Source organism: Carya illinoinensis, chromosome 11 (genome assembly GCF_018687715.1).
Source record: "Carya illinoinensis cultivar Pawnee chromosome 11, C.illinoinensisPawnee_v1, whole genome shotgun sequence".
NCBI classification, from domain to species: Eukaryota; Viridiplantae; Streptophyta; class Magnoliopsida; order Fagales; family Juglandaceae; genus Carya; species Carya illinoinensis.
This window is the reverse complement of record NC_056762.1, coordinates 434,919-462,818: the sequence shown is the minus strand read 5'-3', so window position 1 is coordinate 462,818 and position 27,900 is coordinate 434,919. Positions and strand designations below refer to the sequence as shown.

The 27,900-nt window shown below is 36.1% G+C and overlaps 3 protein-coding genes across 10 annotated transcripts; 2 read left to right on the top strand and 1 right to left on the bottom strand.

The window, feature by feature from the left end:
- Positions 1-400: 400 nt before the first annotated feature.
- Positions 401-7,499, top strand: LOC122281475 (poly(A) polymerase I). Of its 7 annotated transcripts, XR_006230239.1 has the most exons (15): positions 401-663; positions 823-928; positions 1,039-1,140; positions 1,413-1,510; positions 2,509-2,616; positions 2,749-2,882; positions 3,035-3,107; positions 3,193-3,238; positions 3,417-3,526; positions 3,629-3,736; positions 3,813-3,872; positions 4,400-4,461; positions 6,502-6,814; positions 7,005-7,120; positions 7,258-7,401. XR_006230239.1 is itself a non-coding variant. In XM_043092974.1 (14 exons), the coding sequence occupies exons 1-14, from the start codon at positions 574-576 to the stop codon at positions 7,453-7,455; spliced, it is 1,605 nt and encodes a 534-aa protein (XP_042948908.1). In that variant the 5' UTR covers positions 401-573; the 3' UTR covers positions 7,456-7,499. The 7 variants fall into 7 exon arrangements, 6 of the variants coding, with proteins under 6 accessions (XP_042948908.1, XP_042948913.1, XP_042948910.1 ...); XM_043092974.1 differs by lacking the exon at positions 7,005-7,120 and having other exon boundaries at positions 1,042-1,140; positions 7,258-7,499; XM_043092979.1 differs by lacking the exon at positions 7,005-7,120 and having other exon boundaries at positions 402-663; positions 799-928; positions 1,042-1,140; positions 7,258-7,499.
- Positions 7,500-7,736: 237 nt separating this feature from the next.
- Positions 7,737-11,461, bottom strand: LOC122281476 (mitochondrial phosphate carrier protein 3, mitochondrial-like). The gene is made up of 6 exons (XM_043092980.1): positions 11,017-11,461; positions 9,612-9,973; positions 9,473-9,516; positions 8,466-8,680; positions 8,245-8,369; positions 7,737-8,095 (listed from the first exon to the last, which is right to left on the bottom strand). The coding sequence occupies exons 1-6, from the start codon at positions 11,317-11,319 to the stop codon at positions 8,035-8,037; spliced, it is 1,110 nt and encodes a 369-aa protein (XP_042948914.1). The 5' UTR covers positions 11,320-11,461; the 3' UTR covers positions 7,737-8,034.
- Positions 11,462-19,255: 7,794 nt separating this feature from the next.
- On the top strand, positions 19,256-27,528 carry LOC122281538 (coiled-coil domain-containing protein SCD2-like). Of its 2 annotated transcripts, XM_043093110.1 has the most exons (17): positions 19,256-19,795; positions 20,216-20,385; positions 21,270-21,345; positions 21,520-21,561; positions 21,647-21,709; positions 22,145-22,194; positions 22,274-22,301; positions 23,044-23,118; positions 23,238-23,348; positions 23,417-23,477; positions 23,736-23,852; positions 23,959-24,077; positions 24,337-24,406; positions 24,886-24,927; positions 25,961-26,001; positions 26,534-26,660; positions 27,117-27,528. In XM_043093110.1, exons 1-17 carry the CDS (start codon positions 19,424-19,426, stop codon positions 27,251-27,253), a joined length of 1,701 nt encoding a protein of 566 aa, XP_042949044.1. In that variant the 5' UTR covers positions 19,256-19,423; the 3' UTR covers positions 27,254-27,528. The 2 variants fall into 2 exon arrangements, with proteins under 2 accessions (XP_042949044.1, XP_042949045.1); XM_043093111.1 differs by lacking the exon at positions 24,886-24,927.
- Positions 27,529-27,900: the final 372 nt, after the last annotated feature.

The window sequence follows — 27,900 nt, the reverse complement described above, 5'->3', positions numbered from 1 at the left end:
TCAAAACCCAAAAAAAAATCCACATTTACATCTCAAAGAAATTGGTGATTGATATCATTTATTAACAATCCTCTCATCTCATTGCAAAAGATCATGCCATGCAATTACTTGTGAAGATAACGGCTACAGTAATTAAAACTAAAGCCTCAATTGGCAATACAAACCATTTCATTAAGAGAGAGAGAGAGAGAGAGAGGTGTCAAATTCTTTCCAAATCTTAGCCCAAACCAAGCCCGCTAAGTGAGTTTCGAAATGAAGTGCAAGGTCCATAAGCTATTATCGTATTCTTTAGGTGACCCGTGGCGCTTTCAAGCAGGCCTCTCTATTTTCATACTAAAAATTGCTACCCTGTTTATTTTACTTTTCAAAATTCGATATATCAGTTTAATGATATTTTTGATAATTTAGAATTTTTTTTTTTTTTGTTTGAAACCTTAATACTTCCCTAAAACAAAACAAAAACCTCCTCTGGTTCACTCTGCTGCTGTTCTAAAACCCTACTTTGCAACGAACGAATTGAAGCCATTTTTGGCGTGGCGTTTAAGCCCCATCATGTGAATCAGCGGCCCACCCATGGCCATCTCCTGCTTAGGATTCGCATGCAGACCCCATTTCTCTCTGCGTCTCCCTCTCCTTTACTGCGTTTCCCTTCGCGTTTCCAAGGTAATCCTACCCGTACTTCTGCACCCACACGTGTATACTGTATGCTATATGTACGTATATACATACATACACACATACATACAGGTTAATATGTGACTATGATTGTATGTCCCCTTTATAAGCTCTCTGTATCAGTCGTTGGCTTTCATGTCTGTTTAGCTTCGACTGAGTTCGGTGGCGGCAGTTGAGGCGTTTGAGGAGCCAGAGTTTCTTACTCCTATCAAAGACACTGGTGAAATCAATTCGGTTCATGGAATAGGCAAAAGTAAATCTTTTTGCTTTCCTTGCGAATTTGGTTTTTATTTCGCTTCCGAGTTTTCATGCATTTTCTTATTTCTTTATTATTTTATAATATTTCTTTCTTTTGGGGTGAAGTAGGTGGAGACTGGAAAAGGTTGAATTCTGAAGAGCTCGGAATTAGAACTTCGATGATTCCAAAGTCTACGAGAAAGGTTCTGAACGGGCTCAAGAGGAATGGTAGCACTGTAGCACTTGGCTTATAGATGACTTTTATATAGAAGAAATTGTGAAAAAGTTACATTTTTAGGCTTTTATATTTCAAAAGTTAATTTAATTTCTGTTACTTTTGTTAATGGAAACTGGTTACATTGGAGTTGTGAGCATAATTTTCTCCAAGTTAACATCAGGGGAACATACTCCTGGATGCTAAATGACATTTAGAAGACTAACCTCGGTGCATTGTATCCGCACTTGCATTTAATGCTATTATTTTATGTTTTATGTTTTAGGATATGAGGCTTACCTGGTAGGAGGCTGTGTACGGGATTTTATCTTGAAGCGAACACCAAAGGATTTTGATATAATAACTTCAGCTGAACTTAAACAGGTTAGCCTCAATTTCTACGTTCATCCCACACTGTGGCGATGCTGATGTTATAAGTTATAACATGCTTCTTTAATTTGTTGCTTCTTTTACATGAAACTGTTTGTCATTTAAACGTCTTGATAATTATATACTGAGTGACAAGTTTCACGAGAGGCTAAGTAGTTATTATGAATCAACTTTCACGACAAGCTATGTGATTCAATTCTCTGTGTGCTATTTTCTTATGAGTTTTAGGCTACTGGTGATTTTTTTTTTGTTATGTTTCAAGCCTGCTAGAAACAATTATCAAATTTGGAAGTTTCTTAAAACCAATAATTTGAAGAAAATATTTCATTTATGAGTACAGATTGATTGAGTCACTGCTACTGCCAAGTCAATAACAATTGTGGAAAACTTAATAAAGACGCTAGCCACAAAAAAAAATCAAAATCAAAAGAAAAAGAAAAAGAAAAACAGATTAAAAAAAGTGGATTCTATTATTGTGTGTAGTTCTAAAAACCAGCATATGTGTGAGTGAAGAAAAACCAGGCAACTTAGATGAGAGTTGAGCAAGGAATGGCCTACTTAAACCATGATCGTCCTGGTTTAGTGTTGCTGTACATATTTTATATCAAAGTCTAGAGATGTTGTTTTCTGCTTGGATAATCGCATGCAGAACAGATGGCAGACTGCATAGTAGAAGAGTAGTATATAGTGATATTCAGTTTAATCCAAGAGGATGATGATGCTTCCATTTTGGCACATGAGATTGGTATCAATATCTATTTATTGCATAAAGTATTTCAGCATAGAGGATTATGAGGTTTCCCTTTGAAATCATAGCATCTAAGAAACTCTTTTTTTTTTTTTTTTTGGGTTATGGTCAATATTCAATTCACAAACTGATTTAAAGCTGCAATGTTCGTTGTTCTTCAAACCTGTATTATGAGCGCAGTATCACAAGAAAATCAACCATTTGGGATTTAACAAACGATTATGAATGTTGGCCATATTTTCAGGTTATTAGAGCATTTTCATGTTGTGAAATTGTTGGCAAAAGGTTTCCCATATGCCATGTGCACATTGACGATACCATTGTGGAGGTTTGTTATCTTCGTATCATCCTGGTATATCTTTTATCTAGGGGTGAGAAATCTGGTTAGCTTGATTTAACCGTTAGGGCTGTCTTAGCAGACTAAATATTATCAGAGGCTTTTTGTTTGTTGTTTTGATATAACTTAATTGTCTATCCAAATTAGGTTTCAAGTTTTAGCACCTGTGGACGGAAGTTTGAAAAGGATTTGAGTGATGATTTTAATAGGCCTGCTGGTTGTGACGAGAAGGATTATATTCGTTGGAAGAATTGTTTGCAGCGGGACTTTACTATTAACGGGTTGTTAATAAGACCCTTGTAACCTTTCATTTACTTTCTGTGGTGTGGCTTGTATTTCTTTTCTGTAGTTTCTTTGTTTTACAACTTGACATTCATTTTGTTTTTGGTTTTTCCTTTCTTTTCATGATGTTAATGTGTCCTCTGTATTGCAGGTTGATTTTTGATCCATATTCGAGAATAGTTTATGACTACACAGGAGGAATAGAAGATATTAAAAAAGCTAAAGTGTGCATGTATTTCTTAACAGTTGTGGTTTCTTGAATCTATATGATGATGTTCGTTATCCTCATTTACTCTTCTATGGGCATAGGTTCGAACTGTGATTCCTGCAAGTTCTTCATTTCAAGAGGATTGTGGTACGATAGTCTGCAGTATTGCCTATTTACAATTCACCATGTAACATGGACACTTCTTTCTTTCTTTTCTCTATTATGTGAAGAGGTTAGGGGAGTAGGGGGGTCACTCACACATAAACATTATGGACAATTTTGCACGGTCGCCAAGAAAATAATGTCTAACTGCTTATCTCTGCAGCTCGCATTCTGCGTGCAATAAGAATCGCTGCTCGTTTAGGATTTCGTTTTTCAAGGGAGACAGCTCATTTTGTTAAACATTTAGCTTGCTCAATATTAAGACTTGATAAGGTAGTTGAAGAGGCCTTACTTTCTCCCTTTGTGGCATTCTCTTGTAATTACCTTGCATGAAACTGTTCTTGGCTAACTTGTTTCTCATTTCAAAATGTTTAGGCTAGGCTTCTGATGGAAATGAACTACATGCTAGCCTATGGATCTGCTGAAGCTTCTTTGAGGCTATTATGGAAATTCGGACTCTTAGAAATACTTCTACCCATTCAGGAATAGTTTCATAGTTAAACTTCTTTTGCTACTTGTTACCGACGAATTACAATTTTAACATAGCTTCATATTGCAGGCAGCTTATTTTGTTCACCATGGTTTCCAGAGACGTGACAAGAGATCTAACATGCTTTTGGTAACTTCGATGACTTATCCTTTGATCATGTGCTTCTTGCTTTGCAAGAATTTGAAATAAGTTGTTCTGTAGGAAAAATACTTGAAAACATGATTTTTGGAAGTTTACACACTCTTGCTTCAACATTGTTCTACAAATATCATAAACTAACTCAACAAGGGTTTACTTCCTCCACATAGCAGGGCCATGATTTCATTTTTAACAAGATTTATGAGGCTGCCTTGTACATATTTTTAGAAGTTCCTAAAAAAAAAATATATCTTTTAGAAGTTTTAAGGCTCTTGTATTGCCGCTAATGATACTGCATCCTGGATGTATGTATATTGCTTTTCTTGTAACTTAATTATTCATGCATGCTCTGAACACTACCATTTTGATGCATTAATAGAGAGGATTTGAAGTCTATATATCGAGTAATGGTTTTTAGTTGCATCAGTATCAGAATATCTATTATTTAGGTATAATTAAAGGGGCCTGGCACCCAACCAACATGAAGTTGACCCTGTTTTCTGGTATTTTGTCTGCAGTCTCTGTTTTCTAATATGGATAAACTCCTGGCACCTGATCGGCCATGCCACAGTAGCTTATGGTAAGATCTTTATCTAAAGCAAATACTTATTTATTTTCTTAATTTTTTAATCCATATTTTAGTCATAAAATAATGTCCCAATGCTTGAAAATGTCTTCAAACGGTTTAAATGCTTTTAAACATTAACCTATCGTATATTTTTCTCTTTAGTCTATGATATATCAATATGTGTTTTAGTTATGAGCAAAGTTTATGTATACTTCTCCTTCAAGTTAGTTATCAAAAAAATATTTCTACTTCAAGATCTTTGCCAAATATAATTAGTGGATCACAGAGAAAATTAGTCTTAATAGCTTATAAAAAAAATATAAGAGCTGAGCACTTTCCAGTAGAATATAGATTTAGCTCGCGAGACATCCCCACATGGTATTTCTAAAGTTCTAGGCCCTCTTCAGCACTGCTGTTCATAAATCAAAGTTTACAGATTCAATGCAGAAGCTACCTTTTCTTTTCTCTTTTGGTTTATCATTTGCAATTGAATCATATAGAGAGTCAGTTTTGTTATTTGAAATATTTTTTTAAAATATTTTTTAAAAATATATTTCGTTTGCTTGCCACATAATTTTCTAATATGAGTTTAGTCCGGCAAAAATACTATATATATATTCATTCCATTGCCGACTAGGTTGTATTATTTTAAGCAATGAACTTGTGGTTCTTCATTTCTCAAGGTGGATAAATAATTGTGACTTAATTCTCATCAAGGGTTTGTCCTGTAAGTAATCTAGACTCATCAAGGGATTTTTAATTTCTTTTTAAAATGAAATGTCTCCAGGGACACAATTCAGTAACTTTATTCTAGTCATGGCATTTGATTTTGTGAACGTTATTTTGCTTTTCCTTAGGATGTGGGCAATGTGACCCAAGTAGACAATGATATAAACCATTAGTAGTATCATCTCTCTCTTTCTCTCCCTCTCTGAAATTTTATCTCCCTTCACTCTAAATCCTTATAAACTTCCCCTATTTGCTCCAATAGGAGGGCTTGTCTCCTCCCTCCTCTCCCTCTCCTCCTCCCACAAGCCCTTGTCCATAGTTTCCTCGTTATTTTCATTTTCTTTTCCTCTAGGGGTCTGTTTGTTTTCCTTTAAAACAATTTCTGGACATTGAAATGCCATATGCAGCCACACCCCTATGCTTGTCACGTACCAATTTTCAAGACAGAACTCGGAGTGCCACCAAAAGATAGGCGCCTATGTCACGTGAGCTTCATGAGCCGCTGCATATTTGGGCCTCCAAACAGCGCATGTTAGGCTAGCTTCTTGAGCCACTGTTTCACGGTTGGCACTGCTGGACTCCTCAACTTCGTCTATTGGTGCTAAAAAGATGGCACCCGAACATGTCTTGGCTTAAAGAGTAGCAGTAGAGAATTATCCTTAAATCTTCTGTCCTTTGTCTTTTCTTGGCCCACCCCCACCAGTGCATGAGCCCCCCATGCCGGCTCAAAGTGTCCTTGGTGTGCCATCATCAATCGAGGCCGTCTGATTCTCTTTTTCTATGTTTTTACTTTCACTAATAAAGAGTTTGGAGGAGGAAGATGTGGAGATCTCTATCGACAATACCAAAATAGCATACTGTAGTTCCCCTTTCTGGATGTGGCTTCAAATTGCAGGAGTAGTCCACCAGTTGAACTATATGCAAACCCCTATTTTAGTAGTCCCCTCAGGTCAGTCAAGGAACATGGGCTCCAATTCAATTATTTGGATCCAATGCCCTTTTTTATTTTATTTGCCTGCATTGCGTCCACAGTAACAGGGTTTTTGTTAGAGTCTCCCACCCTCCTCTTGTATTCTTAATATTTACATACACATTTTCAAAAACAGAGAGGACCCGGGGGGGGGGGGGGGGAGGGAGAGATAGAGAGAGTCCATGTATGTTTACATATACATTACTTGGAGCACACATTTTGAACTTGTTAATGATTTTTTTTTATAACTTGAACAAAAGATTGTATATTGACATACATGGAAATAGTTACAAGCTGATCAGAAGTTGGACAAAGGAAAGAGTCGAAAGACTAATGATGGTTTATGTTTTCAGGGTTGGGATCTTAGCATTCCATATAGCACTGTCTGAACAGCCTATGGATCCTGTGGTGGTTGCTGCATTTGGCCTTGCAGTCCACAATGGTGGAGATATATTGGAAGCAGTAAAGATAGCTATGAAAATCACCACACCACATGATGTTAGCTTTCATGAATTATCAGAACAACAGAATCTTGAGTCCCAGGCATTAACAGATGCAGTGATGGATCTCACGGCATCCGTTAAACGTGCACTCGTTAAGATAACTGATGAGCAATTTGTATCTCAGGCAATGGAGGGTTACCCTGAAGCACCTTATTCAGATCTGGTGAGTATTTTCTTTCTTTCTTCTATTTTTGTTTTTATTTCTGTCCAGTTTTAGGTAATCACTTACATAAGGCTGTCAGACTAGGTCTACCAATAGGGCATCACCTATGGACTTGAAGTGAAAATAATAGTTTCATCACTTCTAGCAGAAGTACAACCTCTAGTTTCAAGCCTTTGAAATTAATTTACAGGACCTTTGTGTATGCAACCAAGGAAGATCCATTGTCACAAGTTAGGATCTCATTGGATCTTATTCCAAGTTAACTACCACCACCACCAAGAATGACAATCTGTTAGGCAAAGGATGGTCAGTGACTTCTCAGTTTTTCTAGGTCTTGTTTTCTTTTTCAAATATTGTTGCATCTTGAGGAACTTGATGTATCTCATCTTGGTCGATTGGGAAATCCTCTAGATACACCTGATGTTTTGAATCTCGATTTTCAGGTATTGATCCCATTGGGATTATATTTGAGGGTATGCAGGATTTTTGAGTGTGTGAGCGAGGGTGGTGAGAAGGGATTTGTGGCAAAGCAAGGCAGCAAGATTGACTATGAGTTGTTGGCTCGAGGGGGACTTCAAGAAGTAAGGCACGTTTTTGCAAGAATTGTATTTGATACGGTTTACCCTATTAGACTGAATTGACAGTATGGTCATATATAAATAATGAAATAAAATATTTTCAATCATGTTATAAGCTGATGTATTGTTGATCTTTAGTAATATTGTTGGGAAGACCTAATCGCCTTGCAGAGTTTTTTAACCTTACTTAGAAGATGATTTTGGGATATTTGGCAGACTCAAATTGAGAACAAAATTGAAGCCTTCTGGTCGAGGAGTTATGCCCTTAACACCACATTTGAATTTTGTAAATTATAATAGAGTTTCTTAATTAGTGGGTTTTAAAGACCTATAAGAGGAACCAATTGCCGTAAAATCCAATTGCAAAATATGTGATTCATATTACCATGTCCACACGCACATATATGTATGTATGTCCTATAAGAGGAACTTGATCCTCCAAATTCACAAATTACTAAATAAACACCGATCAGTTCAAGGACGAAATCAAAACCATCCCTAGAGGGATGAAGAACTCGAACAATATCCGGTTTTAGAATAGTATACTTCCATGGCAGGCATCAGCAACCCCAGTAAAATGATCTGTCAATGAAGAGAATACAAAGACTTTGCTGACATTTGTCTGTCGGCCAGCATCTAAATTCACACCTTTGCAAGCTCAGTAGCGGCAACAGGAGCAGGAGAAACACCACCCGTAGTTGGACTAAAAAAAACAAGACAAGCGTCATGATTGAATAATAATCATAGGGAACGTATTTCCTACATAGACCACTCAAGAATGCTAGACAACACAACGAATGTAGCAGATCAAAGTAAAAAATAATCTCGGATGAAGCGAGGGAAGAAACTTACAATCCAACAAAAACTTTGAAAGAATCATAAATCCCCCATTGGAGTCCTGTAAGGGTTCCAATCATGACTATGCGGAGAGGAAGGCCACGGGTAAAAAGACCCCACAACCCTAGGTTCTTCACAGCCTGCAATGGATAAATATGACAAATAAAGTGAGCAAATGAGAAGAACTATATATAGGCACACATAACCATGATGTTTTGTGCAAAGAATTCACGCACATCACCAACAGTAGCACCCTTGGCATTGTTGAGGAAAGAAACCAGGTTGTCAGCTGGGTGTGATACGACAGCACATAATATACCAGCCACATATCCACCAGCAAAGCTAACCCCAAGTTGAAAAGACTTGCTGCACTGGTCTTTTGGGGTTGGGATGGCATGCTTGTATAGCATCTCCACAATAGTCTCGAAGGATGCGAATTTCATCATGGTATCTGCAAGACACCAACTCCGATCATCAGAAACTTTCCAAAAAGGGAACTAGCAAGATTCATCTTCTTGCAACCAAGCCAATTACATAAATGTAGATTGATAGAGACGAAGGACTAATACAAATCTATAGTTGATGCTGCTACTCTTTTGACACAACAATCATGACTCAATTCCCTTGGTCAGGCTTCACTGGCACATACATTAATTAGCAGCTACTTGGTTTTTTTGTTTTTTCAATGAGCAAGTTGAAGACAGAAAAGACACTATAGAGCACTAGGTGTGGGGTGTCAAGAATGGAGTTGGGGCAGAGAAAAACTACCAAGAGAGAGTACAAAACGCAGCTAAAGCTTTGTGCTAACGAACGCCTTGCAAACTATGCTAGCTCTAACGAACTAAAGCTAATTTATTTATGCCAGTTATAATATGGGGATGTAGGGCAGGACAATTAGAATGCTTCCAATGTCTATTTTGCAAGATGTACGCAATGAGATTGACATTCATCTGAACAGTTTTACATGATAAATCATCTATGAGGATCCATTGAATATTGAATATGCTTGATAATTGGAGAAATTTTTGTGATCATTTTGAATCACCATTATGAAATCTAGGGAATAGTTTTAAGAGATCAGTGTAGTTGCACAGAGCTCAAAGTTTAGCATTCATGGCATTAAAAGCACTAACGTCCAAAGACCAACAAAACTAAATTTTCTTTCAGTTAACCGGTTAAAAACAAAGCATGTCACCAGAACGGTACCAAAGTAACATGAAAATATGGAAATGCTTCCCCTTACATGGAATCTGACGTCCCCAAAGAGGAACAAGTCCTTTGTACAATCTGCACAAGCAAACATAAATATAAATTTAAAGTTCCAAATGTGAGAACATAGTTACCACATAACAAAACTGAAGTATTTTATACAAGTTCCATACCCAAGGGCTCCTTCAGACTTGATGAACTTGGGAAGTCCATCTGACAAACCTCGGGCAAACCCAGGCTGAGTTTGGACACGAACTTTCACAGCCTCCATGGGGCAGAGGGCAACATCAGCAATCACTTCAGCAGAAGCTGAACCAGCAAGATAGATCAAGGTTTTGTACTTGGTTGCATACTCAGGCCCGGCAATGTCCGAGTAGTACTTCTTAAAAAACTCGTATAGTCCATATTTGCAGGCGCCCTGCGCACTGTAACCAAGAAAAGTGGGCGCCCAACCCCTGAAGAAACCTCTAACTCCCTCCTCCTTCAGCAAAATGCCAAATCCAGACGAGATGCTCTTATATTTAGCTGGATCAATCTGCAAGATTTCATAAAATAATCATGGTTCAATTCTTCCAATGAAAGTGAGGATGCATACAAACGTAATGTATATATTTTCTTAAGGAAAATTCTGGTACCACACTCATATCCCATTTCTATCATAGTATGATGAGCTGGCATTATACATCCATTGTTGAATTTTTCTTTAAAAAAATTAAAGGAGGATCCAAACTACTATATTTAATATAATGAAATGGAAGTGTAATGGTTGTGATTGGTAGCATTAACTCGTTTTAACTATACATACACTTGAACCGAATAGTAATTTTAACTATTCAGAATCGGCGGCCCCATGGATCCTCTTTTCCAACTAATTTGGAAATTGGATCCGCTATCTTGTGTATGTTTTCCTGCTCCGCTATTGGAATATCAAAGAGTACGTTGACATCGAATATAGGTAACGAATAAATTGGATAACCGTAATTAAAGGAAGATGCAGTTACATCACCAGGACTTCAAAATGTGACAAATCTACCCGTTGACCGGGACGGAAAAATAAAGACGGTGTCTTAGCCGCCGCTGCATTTAGAAAGTTCAAGGGGAGACAGTCGCATTTCAAAGCTTTGAGGAGACCCAAATTTTCTGCACATTTTGATGAGTTTAACGCGTACCTCTCGAGCCCACCAACCAAAATATTTTAGAATCATTGCGTATAAGGTTGAAAGCTGCTATACGCCTTAAAAGCATACCATCAATTCCAAATACAAATTGGCATCTACCCGGGGAACGAAAAATGCAAATCTGCTTCCTTTCTCATATTCATTTAAAAGACTGATGATAAATATAATAATAACTCAGAAAAAAAGACCAATGTCAATCTCCTCATTCAGAATTGCGTATCCAATCATAAATCAGAATTCAACGTTACGTTACAGGTTACCCTATTAATAGAAAATTATGAGTCTTCCAAATAAAACAGAGGAAAAGATAATAGAGTGAAGTAGATGTTTAGTATAAACAAGTAAATAATTAAATTTTGAAAAGAGAAAAAAAAAAAAATGAAAGCTAGCGATGAATGACCTGCATGTTGCACTTGACGACATCAAGAGGAGTAAGGGCCGTGTGGGTGAGGCCACATGCGAGGGTCCCGCCGGCCGTGCATGCGGCATAGAAAGCTGGCGAGTACATCTTGATCTTCTCCTTCGGTGCAGGGACAACGAAACTCTTCGACGAAGATGATATTGGCGGTTGTCCATGAGAATTCGTCACCCTCGTCGTCGCCAAGGTTTCCAGATCAAACAGGCTTGTTTTCTTCGATAATGAAGGAGAAGAGTAGAGGAAGCTTGGGATAAGAGATTTGCGAGATTCGTTTGGGATAGACATTTTTGCCGTTTCGCTTCGGTTTCTCTTCGCTCGCTCGCTCGCTCGCTTTCTCAAATGTGTTTGGAGCGAGAGAATCGAAAATGAATGGTTATTTGTTCGAAGCCCTTTTCCAAGCTTTGCGCGGTCTTTAGTTCGTTGCTCTTGTTTTTGCTTCGTTTACGGCGTTGACTCCTCTATGCCTTGTGACTTGTCGGCATAAACTTTTATTTGTAAATTTAAATATTTAATACATTAAATTAAGCGTACACAGACGATATCGAACATTATTTTATTAATTAATATAAAGAAATACTTCTTTTCATTATTATTTTTTTTATAATTTTGATAAAAAAATAATTATTCTATTCTCAAATCAGTATTTAAATAATAAGATTTAATTGTTAAAATTTAAATTTTAAATTAAATTAAATTATAGAAATATATTTTTAATAAAAAGATAATAAAAGGTTGGATTAATGTTAAAAAGTTTTGTTATATATAAACCTATTTGTCACAAACCATATATATATATTTTTTAAAAAAAATATTTTAGAGTTTAGAATTTTCCAATGTAAAAACTGAAAGGCAGAAGTTGATGATTAGATTTGAGAAACTTAAAAAGTTTGACGGTCTTTATTGAGATTCAAAAGCTGACAAAGTCAAAGGAATCGTAGGTGCTTGGAAAATAGTAGATGATGGCGGGGAAGATTATTCGAAGGTAGAATCGTGGTTGGCCTTCCCATGCAACACGTTAAACGGTTATGGTAGTTTACAATTACAAGGAAAGATCACGCAGCCCAATCTAGGTAAGCACTGACGTGTGTGTATACAATAAATGTATATATATATATATATATATTTATGTATATAATGCTAATCATCGACCTAATGTGCATGGGTAATTATACTCTTATTATACTTCTTCTATTAATGCTAATCATCGACATAATATTGTTGTATAATTTAGAATAAAATAAATTCATCAATCAATGTGATCATATAATTTAATTAAAAATAAATTTAATATTTTAAAACTGATTTTTTTTTTTTTTTTACTCTATGAGTTTCAAAAACGCTGTTAGAAAAAAAGATGTCCCTTTTCAAAGCACTTAAGTGTGCTATATATATTGTAAGTTATAAGGAGAGTATCAACCTTATAACTTTTTTTTTATATAATTTTATATTAAAATAGAAGATATTTTTATAAAATTAAATTTATTTTTAATTAAATTACATGATTATGTTGATTGAATGGATTTATTTTATTTTAGATTATGTAAAAATGTCATGTTCTGGTATTTTTAATTCAAATTCAAAAAGTAAAAGAAAAAACAATAGTTAGATAGTAGTAAAATAAGTGTAAAGATATCATTATCCAATATATATGCCTAGTTTGCCTTCTCCCCAATAAACACACCCCACCATTAATTTGTATGAGAAATGATAGAGTTATTGCTCTATGAGAATTTGTTTACACCTATATAATAAATTAATATTATTTTAATTTTAATTTTTTATTTGATGGATTTAAAATTAATAGAAAATATTATTATATTTAAAGTTGTATATAAATTATGAATGATTAGTAAGCCTATCACTTCTCAATTTGCAACCAGTACCAATTGTTCAAGCAAATCTACCGTATTACGCACCGCTGAACATGCACTAGTAATTATATTGACCTGATCACCATTTTTTACTATCGTACATTTATCACCATAGGTACATGTGCATAATGAAAATATCATTTTGAATTATCTGTATGATATTACTATTGCCACAATAAATATGAGGATAAGTCATTTGAAGGGCACCCATATCTGTCAAAAGTCAACGTAACAACATAACCATAAAAGTTCAAATGTAGTGTTAGCAAGAGCAAGATAGTCATAATCTATACTAGAGCGAGTAGCAACAAACTGCTTCTTACTATACTAAGAAATCAGGGAAGTCTCTAATAAGAAATAATAACCGGTGGTGGATCGACAATTAGTGGGATCTTTAACTCAGTTAGCATTAGAATAAGCCCCAAACTAAAGATATGAGTGTGAGGAAAAATAAAGTCCATGAAACAGAATTTCCTTGATGTAGTGCAATATACAAAGAATGACAGCATAGTATGTAGATTGATGAGCACTTATAAATTGGCTAACCAAAGGTAACGCATAGGAAATATATGGTCATGTGATGATGAGAAAAATAGACTATTGACCAGCTGCCTATAGAGTGTAGCATAAAAAGAGGCTTGCTGTTAGTGGCAAAAAGCTTGACATTGGTCAGTCTTGCTATCCGTCAAACCAGCCAGGGAAAGCAAATCAGAAGCATATTTAGATTGAGATAGGTAATAACCATATGTGTCAAAAGTAACTTCAAGTTCAAGAAAGTAGTTGAGTCCTACCAAGTCCTTCATCTCAAAATTCTAACTCAGAAAGGTTTGAAGACTTGGAATCCCAGAAATGCCATCTCAAGTTATAATCATTTGGTCAACATATAGAATGATGATAATAATACCAACATTAGTGGTCCAAACGAATAGTGCATAGTCATGTAAGTTGGGAGTAAAATCTTGTTGAGCGAACACAAAATTGAATTTGGCAAACCATGCATGAAGAGCTTGCATGAGACCATAAAAAAAGTACGACAAAGGTGATAGACTTTGTGAGGAGGATGCCATAGCCAGTTGGAGGTTGCATATATACTTATTCAACAAGATTATTATTCAAAAAGGCTTTATTGACATCTATTTGAAGTAATTTCCATCAATGAACTGCAGTAACTAGAAGCAAAGATCTAACAAAAGTTAGTCACGCAATAGGTGCGAAGCCTTCCCCATAGTCAATACCATATTATTGGGCAAAACCCTTGGCAACAAGGCGAGCCTTATATTGCTCCACCAATCCATCTGCACAACTCTTATTTTTGTATATCCGTTTTAATCCAACTGCAGATTTTTCAAGAGGCAAATATGCTAAGTTCTTAGTGCGAGTTATGATGAGTGCGTCTAATTTATTTGACATGACTTTTTACCAAAGAGGATCAAAACTTGCTTCATGATAAGTGGAAGGCTCATGAAGAGCGACAAGAGCATATAAACAGTGATAATCGTGGGCAAAACCAAGGCGAGTCTTATATCGCACCATTGATCCATCTACACGAATCTTAATTTTGTATACCCATTTGCATCCAAGTTCGGATTTTTCAGGAGGCAAATCCTCTAAGTTCCAAGTACGAGTTTTTGTGAGTCTATCTAATTCATTTGACATGACTTTTTTACCAAAGAGGATCATAACTAGCTTCACGATAAGTGCAAGGCTTATGAAGAGAAGCAAGAGCATAAAACTAGTGATAATCTTGGAGATGTGCAATAAGAGCTCTTACTCGACTAGGGTGGTGTAGTTCAAATACCTAGGAGGACTCTGGGACATATGATGTAGTTGGAGGATCATCAGACTCATTAGGCATATCAGGAGAGGCCATAGTGAGACTATCTAATGAGCTGTACGGCTCTGCAATGAAGTCATGGATGGAATTGATGAAAATTTTATTAAAAATAGGTGAATATCGTGAAAGTGAAGAATAGAAACAAGAAATATTGGTAAACATTCTTTGTTTCGAGAATATCACAACAGAAATACAAAGACATCTACTAACAGGATCATAACAACAATAACCCTTTTGGGAAAAGTCATAACTAAGAAGCAATATAATCGAGAATAGTTTAAGTTATGTACGTTCATATGGAGGCAAAGTGACAAAAGAAGCACATCAAAAAATGGAGTAAAGAGTAAATAGGGATTTACCATAGAGAATCTCAAAATGTATTTTGTTGTGAATAGTTTGTGAGAGAATCCGATTGATAGTGTATACAGCAGTGAGAGCAGCTTCACCCCACAATTGTTTAGGAATAGAGGTAAAGGTAAAAAGAGTACGTACAATATCTAAGATGTGTTTGTGTTTTCTTTCGGTACATCCATTTTGCTGAGAAATATAGGGAATTGTTAGGTATAAAGTTACAAATGTTGTTTTATATATATAAATCATGGGTTTGTTTCTCCTGAACTAAATGAAAATTTTTAGTTCTTATTCCGAAAAATAACCAACCTGAGAGAGTAATTGAATATCAACCCATTAGTCTATGCAATGTAGCTTATAAGATTATTGCCAAGGTCATTGCTAATAGACCTAAAACTATTTTGCCTTTTGTGGAATTTGATAGTCAGTGTGCTTTTATACCAGGTCGACTCATTATTAATAATGTACTTCTTGCTTTTGAGACTATTAATAGTATTTAGAAGAAAAGTAGAGGAGAAAAATGTATTATGTCAGTGAAACTTGATATGAGCAAAGCCTATCATAGAGTGGAATAAGTTTTTTCTTTAGCAAGTTTTGTTAAAATTAGGGTTTGATTCAAAATGGGCAGCACTAGTTATGTCTTGCTTAACTTCTATCACTTACAAGGTGTTGCTGAATGGGATTCTTTGTGGCATCTAGAGGTTTGTGATAGGGAGACCCATTATCTCCTTATTTGTGTTATGTGACGAAACTTTATCTACTCTTCTTCAACATGCTGAATGTAGTAGTTTGCTTAAGGGAGTTAGGGTCTCGCCAACTACTCCTCCTATCACTCATTTATTATTTTTTTATGATAGTTTAATTTTCTATCAAGCAACAAATTCTGCAAATGAGTGTATTAATTATTTCCTAATCTTTATGATATTGCCTTTGGTCAGAAAATTAATTTGGATAAGACTGAGTTGCTAGTGACCAAAAATGTTGAAGATCAGGTGGTGAATGATATAAAGAGCCTTTGGAATGTCACTTCATTGCAACAACATGATCGTTATTTAGGTCTCCAATATTTTGTTGGCAAATCTCGTAATATAACTTTTAAGGTGTTTAAAGAGAGAAAGCTGCAAGGTTGGAAGGAAAAAATGTTATCACAAGTTGGTAGGGAGATTTTAATTAAAGCTGTTGTTCAGGCATTTACCAACACACACTATGAGTTACTTTAAACTACCTAAATCATTTTGCGAAGAGATGTTTGCAAGATTTTGGTGGAGCCAACAATGTCACACTCGTAAAGTTCATAGGGAGTGTTGGAAAATGCTGTGCACTTCCAAGTTTCATAGTGAGATGGGTTTAAATATTTGGAGTTATTCAATATTTCCTTACTTGCAAAACAAGATTGATGATTATTACATGATACTCATTCTTTACTTTATAAAGTGTTTAAGGTTAAATACTTTCCCAAAACAGATTTTCAGAGCTCTAGTATAGGGCATAGCCCTTCTTATGTAAGGAGAAACATCTTTGCAACTAAACAGGTTTTGCAACTTGGGCATTGGTGGCGCATTGGTCGAGGGGATAAAGTTCGAGTCTGGTAAGATAATTGGCTCCCAATTTCTTCATTGCATCAATTTCTACTTAGCCAATAGCTCTTACCCGCCCATGCTACTGTTAGTTGCTTGATGAATCAACATTTATAGAGTTGGAACCAAACTCTAGTGCATGCAGTTTTTTCATCTTTTGAAGTTGAGCAAATTTTAAAAGTTCCTTTATCCCCACTGTATTGTGAAGATCAAATCACTTGGGCATGTGAAAAAAATGGTCTCTATTCAGTGAGTTTTGGCTACCATTTACTATTAAATTCATCATATGCAGGTCTTGTTGTGGAATGTTCAAATTCCTATTGGAGATTGACTTTTTGGAGAAAATTCTAGAAGTTAAAATTACCAAATAAGGTGAAGAATTTTGCATGATGGGCTTATCAAGACAACTTGCCTACAAAGGAAATTTTTTTTGAAAAGAGGTATTATTAATTAGGATCTATGTGCCCATTGTAAGTTGGATGCAGACACGTGTAGTCATGCTCTTTTTCAATTTTCATTTACTCATGTGGTTTGGCTTGTTTGGTTTCCTAAGGTAGTGGATATGTTGGATACTGTTTGTGATTTTCAACATCTGGTGTGTGAATTGATGTAGGCAAATTTGAGTAGTGTTTTACTTTTTACTTACTATTGCTTGGGGTTTGTGGAAATATAGAAACAACTGTTTATTTTAGCAACAAGACTGTGGCGTTATGGGCAAGGTAAATAATTGTTTTGCCTATTTTGAGAGCTATATAATTGTAAAGTCTCATCATTTGCTACCAAGCAAGAACTATGTACTTTCATGGATTCCACCACCATAAAAGTAAGGTTAAACTTAACTTTGATGGTGCGTTCCAGTCTTCTGGTCATGTTGGCCTTGGAGGGATTGTTCATAATGATAAATGAGAGAGTTTATTTGCTATGTGCCTTAAGGAAACTATTGTGTTTGATGTTGATGAAATAGAAGTTATGGTTGTATTTCGAGGTTTGTAGATGGTTTTACATATGGATTTTTCTTATTTGATATACTAGAAGAAGATTCCTTGGTTGTTGGTTTCGATTCGAGCAAGTGGTGCTACTTTATCAAGTCAAAATTTCTTGACAAGGTAGATTCAGCTTATCCTTCGTAGGTCCATGATTTATGAAGTATTATTGACTCATGTTGGACGGCAAGGGAATGATGCAGCTCATTTATTGGCTCGACATACACAACTTATTGATGATACTATTGATAATACTTCTCATTCCCATTGATACTTATTGACTTTCTCCCGAGTAGAGTCTCGTTAGATGCTGAGATTTAATGTGTTAATCAGTATGTATTAATACATTTTATTGTGAATGAAGCATTTGATATTATAATATATGTATATATACATATAAATCAACAGTATGGATACCATTTATAAGCCAACACCTCACACGACAGCTAGCCCAAACTCGATCCGTCTACAGCTTATGTTTACCCTGTTAGTTTTATCAATGGGAAGAAGTTTTCAAGTTCCCAGCTTGTCCAAAGTTGTCTTATTACGTAATACAGATCGACTTCCTCTTTGCTGCGCTTTCTTGCCAATATTGACATACAAGTCAAATTAGTCGATGACATTGTGGATTGTTTTAACAACTACGTACGCACGTAGCTCTATTATGGCAACTCTTTTTGGGGCTGAGGAAACATATAAATATATGGGTCGAGATCAAATATTTTTGTTCACTCCAATTTTCAAATATTTGTTGCTTCTCTTTTGCACTATAACATTAGTTGTTATGTTTCACGTAATCATGACATTGCCTAGCCCATAATTTGGAACCTAAATTGATGATTTCTATGGGTAAATTTGAAGGAAGTCGAACTCATGATTTGCCTTTTTAATTGGCAATTGATGTAAGCTTCAAGCAACGGATATTGTATAATTTGGCTTGAATTTCAAGCGTGATTGAAAGTCGATTGGGAATTAAAAAGAGCACGAACCAGTACGTCCTGTCCTGATCTTATATATGCATTGAGGCATCCCGGCCGGCCTCATGCATGGTCTGTTACTGTTAGCATTCTATGATCAATAACAATATTTGTCTGAATGCATGGCAAATCTCGATCCGTGTACACTTTTTCACAAGCTAATGTTTGATGCTGCATGCATGCGCGCCATCCGCGCGTCCTTCCCAGGCAACTAACCATTTAGCCTTGTACCCATTTAATTGTATTTATAAATAATTGTGATTGTAAGTATAACTTTGAGTATAAGAATAATTTGAAAAATAATGGTGAATAAATTTGTATGACCAGAAAAGTTATGGAAAAGCTTGGTTTCTCCATTCTTGAGAAAAGTTGAAGGGTAGGGATATATAAGTTAGGGCTGATTTGGATATCCAAATTAAAATTATTTCATCGACACTCGATTTTTATTTCACTTTGATACTTGTTATCGGACTTATGCTTACACGTTTAACACGTCATCACTTGGTTCAGATCCAGCTACGACTCTGTGGGGGCCCAACCCATCTGCATTTTTTTTTTTACCGTCTCCCACCCGCGCTACGTCAAGTTTATTTTTCAGTGTCAAACCAACGAAAACGTCACCGTTTATTACTACTTCTGTTTGACCACCTCCAAACTTTAAACCCAACCTCCGTCTCTCTCTTTCCCCCGACTTTCCTTCGACTTTCTCGAGAAAATCTAGCTCCGATAAAAATCTCGGCTTCACTCCACAAATACTACATACATACCTATACGTACAAATACTACATAAATAAATATGGATCGGAGGAGGCCTGCGAGTCCGGTGTACTCGCGGCAATGGAGCGGGTCAAGCAGCACGGGGTCATCGTCGCCGGCTATGTCTCCGGCGCATCCGAACTCGCGCCAGTTGACTACTGGATTCTCCAGCGTCAAGCGCACCCAAAACGCCGCCGCTAGAGTCGCCGCGCAGCGGCTGGCTAAGGTAATGGCATCACAGGCCACCGCCGATGAGGACGAGGACGAGGACGACGATCTCGGCTTCCGATTCGGAGCCCCGCCTCCACCTGCACCCTCATATCACTCTGCCGCCAGCAGTAATAGTAATAATAGTAGTGCTACTATTCCTGCGATTTCGGTTACTCGGCCTAATCGATCTCCATCACCTGCAGTAAGTTCGAGAATCTGTGTTTTTGGATCCATTAGTGACCGGGCTTTTCTGAATTTGGTTTAAAATTATTTGAGTTATGCTGAAATGAAGTTTGACAGAGAATTGTTGTCTCTAAATTTGCTTAAAAATTTTGGATTTTTCTTTTAAGGATCTGAGTAGAATCAAATTTTGATGTTAATTTTAATAATAAGATAAAATATGATCGTACTTTTTTGAATTATGATTGAGAATTTGAGATTTTATTGATTATTGAGATAAGTGTTGGCTTTAATGTTTGTGCTTATGTTTTGGGTTTTATATATGCTAAATTCAATCTTTCAAAAAAAAAAAAAAATTTAAATTCAAATTGGGTGGTTTTACGATTTATATGATAATATTTGGTGCACAGGAGGCTAATTGGGTTTCTGATATTTTGATTAGTTAGGTCGGAACTTTGTAGAGCATGTTCCTACTGTTCGCTCCACATCGACTGGAAGACCGTCAAGGTCAGTTCGTTCAACGGCTTTCGTGCCACCCAGCAAATCGTCACTTAGGACACCGATGACCATACCTCCGATCGAACCTCCTACTAGTAGGAACAGAGAGAAAAGGTAAATATGCTGTTTTGTTACTGTAGAGAACCTGTACCATATATAGCAATAAGGTTTTCTTTAAATCTCCTTTGATTTGCTTTGCACATACAGTATGGGTGTTTATATTTCTCATCAATGGGGTAAAATTCGTGTTCCAAGTATACTGATAAGAAAAAAATCCATGTTCTAAGTAATTAACTCCGTTGACTAGTGCTGTTAAAAAAAACTCTGCTGACTAGTGTATAATTTAAGCTCTCGCTAATAATGATTTGTTTCGTAGTTCACAATTTAAGGGCCCTTTTTGTTTTTGACTGAATTGTTTTGAGTCCTAGTCAAAAAAGTACTTGCATAGGCAGTTGTTGTGGATGTTGTAAACCTGTAACATTGAGTTGGAGCAGTACCCTCTTTTCAATCTAGGTTGTGCATGTTGTTGATGGGTCAAACATTATTCATGAGTTTGTGTTAAGGTCAATATCCCTCTCACTCAGTCCTCATGGATGAAGGGCTTCCCGGCCTCTGGAGTGCAGTAAAAGTGTTTTCCCCTACATTGGTACTTTCTGATCCTTAACTTTGGTGCACATAAATGAGCCAATTCTCTTCAGTATCTATCCTTGTCCATATACATGGTTCTTCCTTATTGTTATACAAATCACAATCTGCCTTTGCACTCTCTATGCTGATTTTGACTACCTACTGATGGTGAGTGGGATCAACTTTTGCTTTGCATGAATTCACATATGTGCCTATGCCTATTTTACATATGTAGGTGTTTATAGGTACAGCCGGCGCATCTATCTGCTACTTGATGAGGAGTTGACAAAATTTGTTTTCTAGGGTGTTTATGCACAATTGATATTGTGCACTTTGTTGCTCGGATCTCATGCATTGGTCTTATAATGCAGGTATACACCAGATATTGGTCAGCTCAACTTAAAAGATACAGGAGATCAGCGTGAGGCTTCTGCCCTTCGCGATGAGGTATGCCATTCACATCCATCAATTATGCTTTCACAACAGTCACCAATAGCCCTTGAAATATTTTAAAAGAATCCATATAGGGTTTGCACCAACTTTTAGCACAGCATTTTTTTATGAGCTAGCATTTTTTAGAATCTTAAATGTAATTATAGAAAAACTGTATCAAAATTGCAGCTTGACATGCTACAAGAAGAAAATGATGTCATAATTGATAAGGTGTGCAGTCCAAACTCAAAATAAACTTATTTTTATGCATTGTTACTTGTGATGTATGACATTGATGTCCAAGAATGTTGTACAGCTTAGACGCGCTGAAGAAAGACGTGAGGAGGCAGAGGCTAGAGCTAGGGAGCTTGAGAAACAGGTCAATTATAAGAGTTACTTATTATTACTGTTGTTATTCTGAGTTTAAATTAGGTTACCTCTATTTGTAAGTTTGGGTTTCACATTTATTGCTCAGGAATATTACGAATTTCCCTCCTTGTTTGATAGAACATGGACAGGGCAACCTAAATGATAGAAAACTTATTTTCCCCACCACTTCCCCACTATAAAAGAATTGGTGCTAGAAAATGGTCTAAATTTCTTGGTAGTGATATTTTACTTATGTCCTCTGACTTCAGCATCCATATACATTGTACTATTCAAGTAGTTATTTGTTAGACCGCTTGCTAAGTAATTAGTTGGTCTGTTTATTTATTGAAAATCTTGATCTTGTTCATGAGATTTATCAAATTAACTCTAAAATTATCCCTCAAAAAAGTCTTAATTCTGTTCGTGTTCAATTATATTTTTACAGGTTGCTGCTCTTGGAGAGGGTGTATCCCTCGAAGCCAAATTGTTGAGCAGGTAGACTTGGTTTGATTTGCTTTGCCATTTTGTTGCTTAATGTACTCGGCATGTGATTCTATGTATGACTTATCTGCAGGAAGGAAGCAGCATTGCGTCAAAGAGAGGTATATTTGAAGCAGTTGACAAGGGCAGAGCATTTGATTTTGTCTGGTTGAAAAAAAGAAACTTGAGATTTACTTTCTAATGACCATTGGACCAAATGGCCATTTTCCTTCATTAGTAAGAGGCAAAAGGGTGAAGTTATGGGTTCAATCAAATGTGGCGCTGTGAGTTATGCATCACCTATCTGAAAACAAAAAAGATGAAGTCACAGATGACCTACTCTTGCTTCTCCTATTTTTAATGAAGTCTTAAGGGTTGTATTTACATTCATAGCGTAGGAAGCTTGTCTGTGTTTATTTTGATGTTGTCGCTATGTAGACAAAAGGATTAACTTCTTGAAAGCTTCCTGGGTCTACTGCAAACTGATATTATCTTCTTGATGGGGATTTCACCGAAACTCTGTCTCAAGCTGTGTTAGTTATCTGCTGTGTTTGGATGGCTATTGATGGTTGAGCTATTTGTGTTGTGCTGTATCTACTTGAGTGCTTCTCCTGTGTTGCTGTTGTCATGGTTGACTTCTTTTGTCTTCGCTATTACGCTGTTGATGGGCATGTTATTTGATAGCTTGTGTTAATGTTATGTTGGCTATGGCTATGTAGGTCGGATCCTTTCCTAGCTATGTTGTGTGTGTTTGATTTACTCTTCTATAGCATTTAACGGGGGTATGCCCCCAAAATATTTTACTTGTGTATTTTGCTCAGACCTTACCCACAAAAGAAAAACATATACTTTTTTTAATTACAGGCTGCTCTAAAGGCTGCAAAACAAACGAACGATGGCAGGGATGACGAAATATCAGTTCTTCGTAGAGACGTCGAGGTAATTTATGCTGATAAGTAGGCTGATATGTCCTCTTATGTTAAAATATGTATTGTCCTACCTTGATGTTCTACCCTGATTTTCCCTATACTTTCATGCCTTGCATTTTATTTGATCAGAACTTGAAAGATGAGGCTGCAACAGCTCTGGAACACCTCCAAGAAGCAGAATCCGAAGCAAAGGCTCTCCGGTCAATGACACAGAGAATGGTTTTGACTCAAGAAGAGATGGTTCGTCTTTTGATAATAAAGTTGAATTTATGACTCTGTCTAAACTCCTAACTTAATTACCATTTTAGGAGGAAGTTGTTCTGAAGAGATGTTGGCTTGCCCGCTATTGGGGTTTAGCTGTAAAGCATGGTAATCGACTTTTTACTATCTTCTTCTGATTTAAAGAATAAATTGTGTTCCTCGTGTTTACTCAATGGATCCTTGCTTGATAACCATCCCAGGATGCATGAACTTGATTGTAAAATTTCTTTTTCTATGTGGATCTGGTTTACGATTCTTATGTTTTTTTAGAAAAATTTTCTTTCTCATCCGATATCTTGACAGACCTATACTTTAATTCTTCTTTCTTTCTTTTTCTTTTCCGGTGGTTGCTCTTGTGCTTTATAGGCATATGCACAGATATATCACTTTCAAAGCATGAGCATTGGTCGTCTTTAGCCCCTCTTCCATTTGAAGTTGTCATTTCTGCTGGACAAAAGGCTAAGGAGGAATCTTGGAATAGAGGCTAGTTCAACCATTTACTGCAATAATTAGATTTTTATTAATATTCAATATTTGATTTTTATAGCTAGCGTGGAGTTAGCCTTTCACATTGTTTGACATGGAGCAGGTGGCAATGATCCAGACAGGAGCAAGCTTGTCCGGGATATAAGTGATCTCACGGGAGAAGGAAATATAGAGAGTATGCTTTCAGTTGAAATGGGTTTGAGAGAATTGGCTTCTCTAAAGGTTTTTCTTTATTATAATTTTTTTAATGTTGAGCTGCGTTAATTTTTCTGTTACTTTGTTGTCTTTCCAAGTAATTTTCCTTTAAGAGATGTATTTTTAAAAGATAAGGTACATGCTGTGTTCCTTAAGGGTTGTTCTGAATATAACATGGATTTTAGGAGTTTACTTATAAAAAAAAAAAAAAAAAAAAACATGGATTTTAGGAGTCTGTTTCATCCCTCTATACTTCCAATTCATTTTATGTCACTGCTGTTTCAAGGTTGAGGATGCTGTTGTGCTAGCGCTGGCCCAACAAAGACGTCTGAATTTGGTTCGGCAGTACAGTCTAGGTATCATATTATCTCTTTTCATTTTCATTTATATTTTGGCTGCATGGTCTTCTTTCACTGCATCTATCTCTTACCTTCTATTGGTGTCTTATATTTTAATGCCGATGTTTCCTCGATTACTATTTGAATATTTGTTTCTTTTCCTCATTTGACAGACGTACATTTCTTGTGTACCTTGTACAGTACATGACACTATGACTGCTCAATTTCTATATGAATATTTGTTTTTTTCCTCTTTTGAGAGACGTAGGTATATTTCTAGTCGTACAACTGATTAACAAGAGTTTAATTTCATTTTATTTATGTTTTTTGCATTCTTAAACCACTATATGTTTTGGATGCTATGTTTGGATAACATTTTTTAAACCCAGTTTTTCAAAGTGGCTTCTTTCTGGGAACTAGCAGATTATGAAGGATAACAGGGATACTGACAGTAACATGATCCATTGCTTAGTTATCTCATTACTTTTGAATTACAGATTCCAAATCAACCGGTGATCCCAAGTTTATGGAGGCATTTGGTAAGAGAGATACTCTGTTCTGTCACCACAATATACCATGTTGTCCTTTAGAAATGCAAAGATTAAAGGACACTTGTTTACATAATCATTTTAAGAGAATATTTGTACTGGTAGGATCCTTCTAGGGAGCATACCATTTTACAACCAAATTTGACAGAAGCAGTTTTCATTTTAAAAAAATACGAAAGAAATATTTGAAATATTTGAAAAATGATATCAAAGAAATAGGATTATTCAATTCGATCAAATTTGTTCGTCAAATAGTGCTAAGTATCATTTTCCATACTAGTGTTGGCAGCTCATCTAGATTGTGGGATATATTTGTCACCTATCAAAAAAGAAATATTATTCACTTACAGTCCTTTTTTTTTTTTTTTTACCTTATGTTTTTTTTTTTTTTGGGGGGGGGGGGGGGGGGGGTACCTTATGTTTTTTTTTTTTTTGGGGGGGGGGGGGGGTGGTTGGTTAAGGAGGGCAAGCTGACCAGAAGTTTCATGTCAAAATTCAGTGGGCTCAGAACATATGTACAAGAGAAATGGCGCCTTGCACTACATTTAGATCACATACTGCATATTCCAACATGTTTCATAGTATGTTAACCTTTTATGTTGTTGTGAAGTGGTTCGTCCCTCTCACCATTAAACAACTGATTGGCCATTTTGCATTTTCTGTCCGTACTTATATTATATTCAGCAAAGATTGTTTTTGGGTGAATGTCTAGGATTTGCAAGCGATCATGTGTACCCCTTTTAGCCGTGCAAGAACTATCAACATGTGCTTGTATTTTAAATATATATTCTTGTATTTGTATCACCAAGTTTTTTGGTAAACAAGAATTTTATTGAGGAAAATGATAGGCATAGCCCTCGTACACTGGCCATATACAAGAGCAACACCTAAGCATGATTAACAGCTGTTAAGAAAGTTATTTCATCACAAAGTTGTTTCATCATTTGTTCAAAACTGGTTGGGCAATTGAATTGAAAGGGACGATCTTATGATTAATTTTTGCTTTCATCCCCCTTTCCTGCAGAATTAAGTGAAGAGGAGGCAGAAGATGTCCTTTTCAAAGAGGTTAGCTCCCTTTTCATTTGATTTTTTGTTTTTTACATTTTGGCCATGCTTAAGTCTCAGATATATAAACCCTTTTATTTATTATTTTATTTGATGTTCATTTTCCTCCTTTATGTTCTTTATCACTTGATAAGAATGCAGGGCCAATATGGAACTTTTTAAAAAAAATGTTAGTTTGGGGAAACATCAACAGTTTGTAATTAGCAAAATCCTTGACAACTGAAAACTGCTGGAATTAATTTCTTGATTTGACAAATGCTGAACTTCTGCTCGATTTATTTGATTCATTGAAGTCATCATCGAATTGACTATCAGAAAACTTGGTTAGTATTTGCAAAACTTGTTAGTTGTTAATAGGTTATTCACCTGAACAGCTTGAAATGATTGAGTTGTCCTCCAAGGCTTCAAAAGCTTGGTTTCTAGATGAATTACATATTTTGGTTGTTGATTTGTTCATGGTCTTCATATATTTTACAAAGAATTATCTATGACGTGAGTGTACATAACTTTCACAACTCAAAAATGTTTGTAGGCTTGGCTGACTTACTTTTGGAGAAGAGCTAAAGCACATGGAGTTGAAGAGGATATAGCAGAAGAGCGGCTTCAGTTTTGGATCACCCGTAGCGGGCAGTCACCAACTTCACATGATGCAGTGGATGGTAAGTTTTATGAACTTTCAGCTCTATATATATATATATATATATATATCCTTTCTTTTCTATTAGGTTTTGAAATTTTGGACAGTACCAATGATAAATATGTATAGCCCTCTAACTGTGGTAACATAGACAGGCCATGTTGGGAGCTTCATGTACCTATAAGCTGTGGATGATGTCGTAGGTTAATCTCTCTTGGATACAACATAAAAAATCTATGAAATTTTATTGCCACATATTTATGCAGATTGATTTTCATTATACCATGTGGATAAATGCATCCTCTAACCTGTGTTTCAAAAGTTTACTTGTGAATCAAGAATGGAATAATATTTTCCAATGCTTAATTCCTCTTGAACTGCTTGTGTATGTGCATAAGCCACGGTAAAAAATTGTCAGTCACCATATGTTTATTTTACTTACAAGTGGACTCTGGGATTCAATGTGTGGTTGTGGCAGTGGAACGAGGTTTATTGGAGCTGAGAAAGCTGGGGATAGAACAGCAACTTTGGGAAGCATCTAGGAAGGAAATCGATCAGTCTTCTTCTTCTACAGCTGCTAATCACAAACCCAATGCAGATTCAGAGACCTCGTGAAGGAACGCACCTTGATAAGTGGTCAATTCTTTTAAAGTATATTATATTTTTCATATTTGTTTTTCTACACAAGGTTTTCATCCATCTTGGTAGTATCCCTCTTATTGTCTTTTCGCCACGCCTAGTCTCAAAATCATACTTGTGTAGTGGTTGATCACGCGTCTAAGATTAACTAGAGACAGGAGTGTTACAAGATGTAGGTGGGGATTGTAAAACGGGAGATATTTCCTTTATTTTTTCATCTTTGATTATATTCAAGTTGTGGTTATACCAAATGGATGGTTTTAAGTTTTTATTTGTAGTATATATTTAGATATAATATTATCATGTAAGGATATTGTCTTAAGTGTGTTTTTCTTTTTTAGAAAAAAAAAAAAAAAAAAAAAAAAAAAAAAAAGGAGTCTCAAAAAGGTTGTATGTAGACTAATGGAGTTGACTGAGTTCTCTCTCCCAAGCCTCACGAAAGCTGCCCCCAAAGCCCCATCCCAAAACACCTTCGACCAAGCCAGAGGGAGGGAAGACCTTCGGCTCCCACTCCCTCTTCTCCCCATGTCCATGCGTCATTAGTTTTTATTTTTAAGTGTTTTCATGCCTTTCTTCCAGTGCTCGGAAATGGCCCGACTTACTGCCTTGTGGCGTTCTAACCT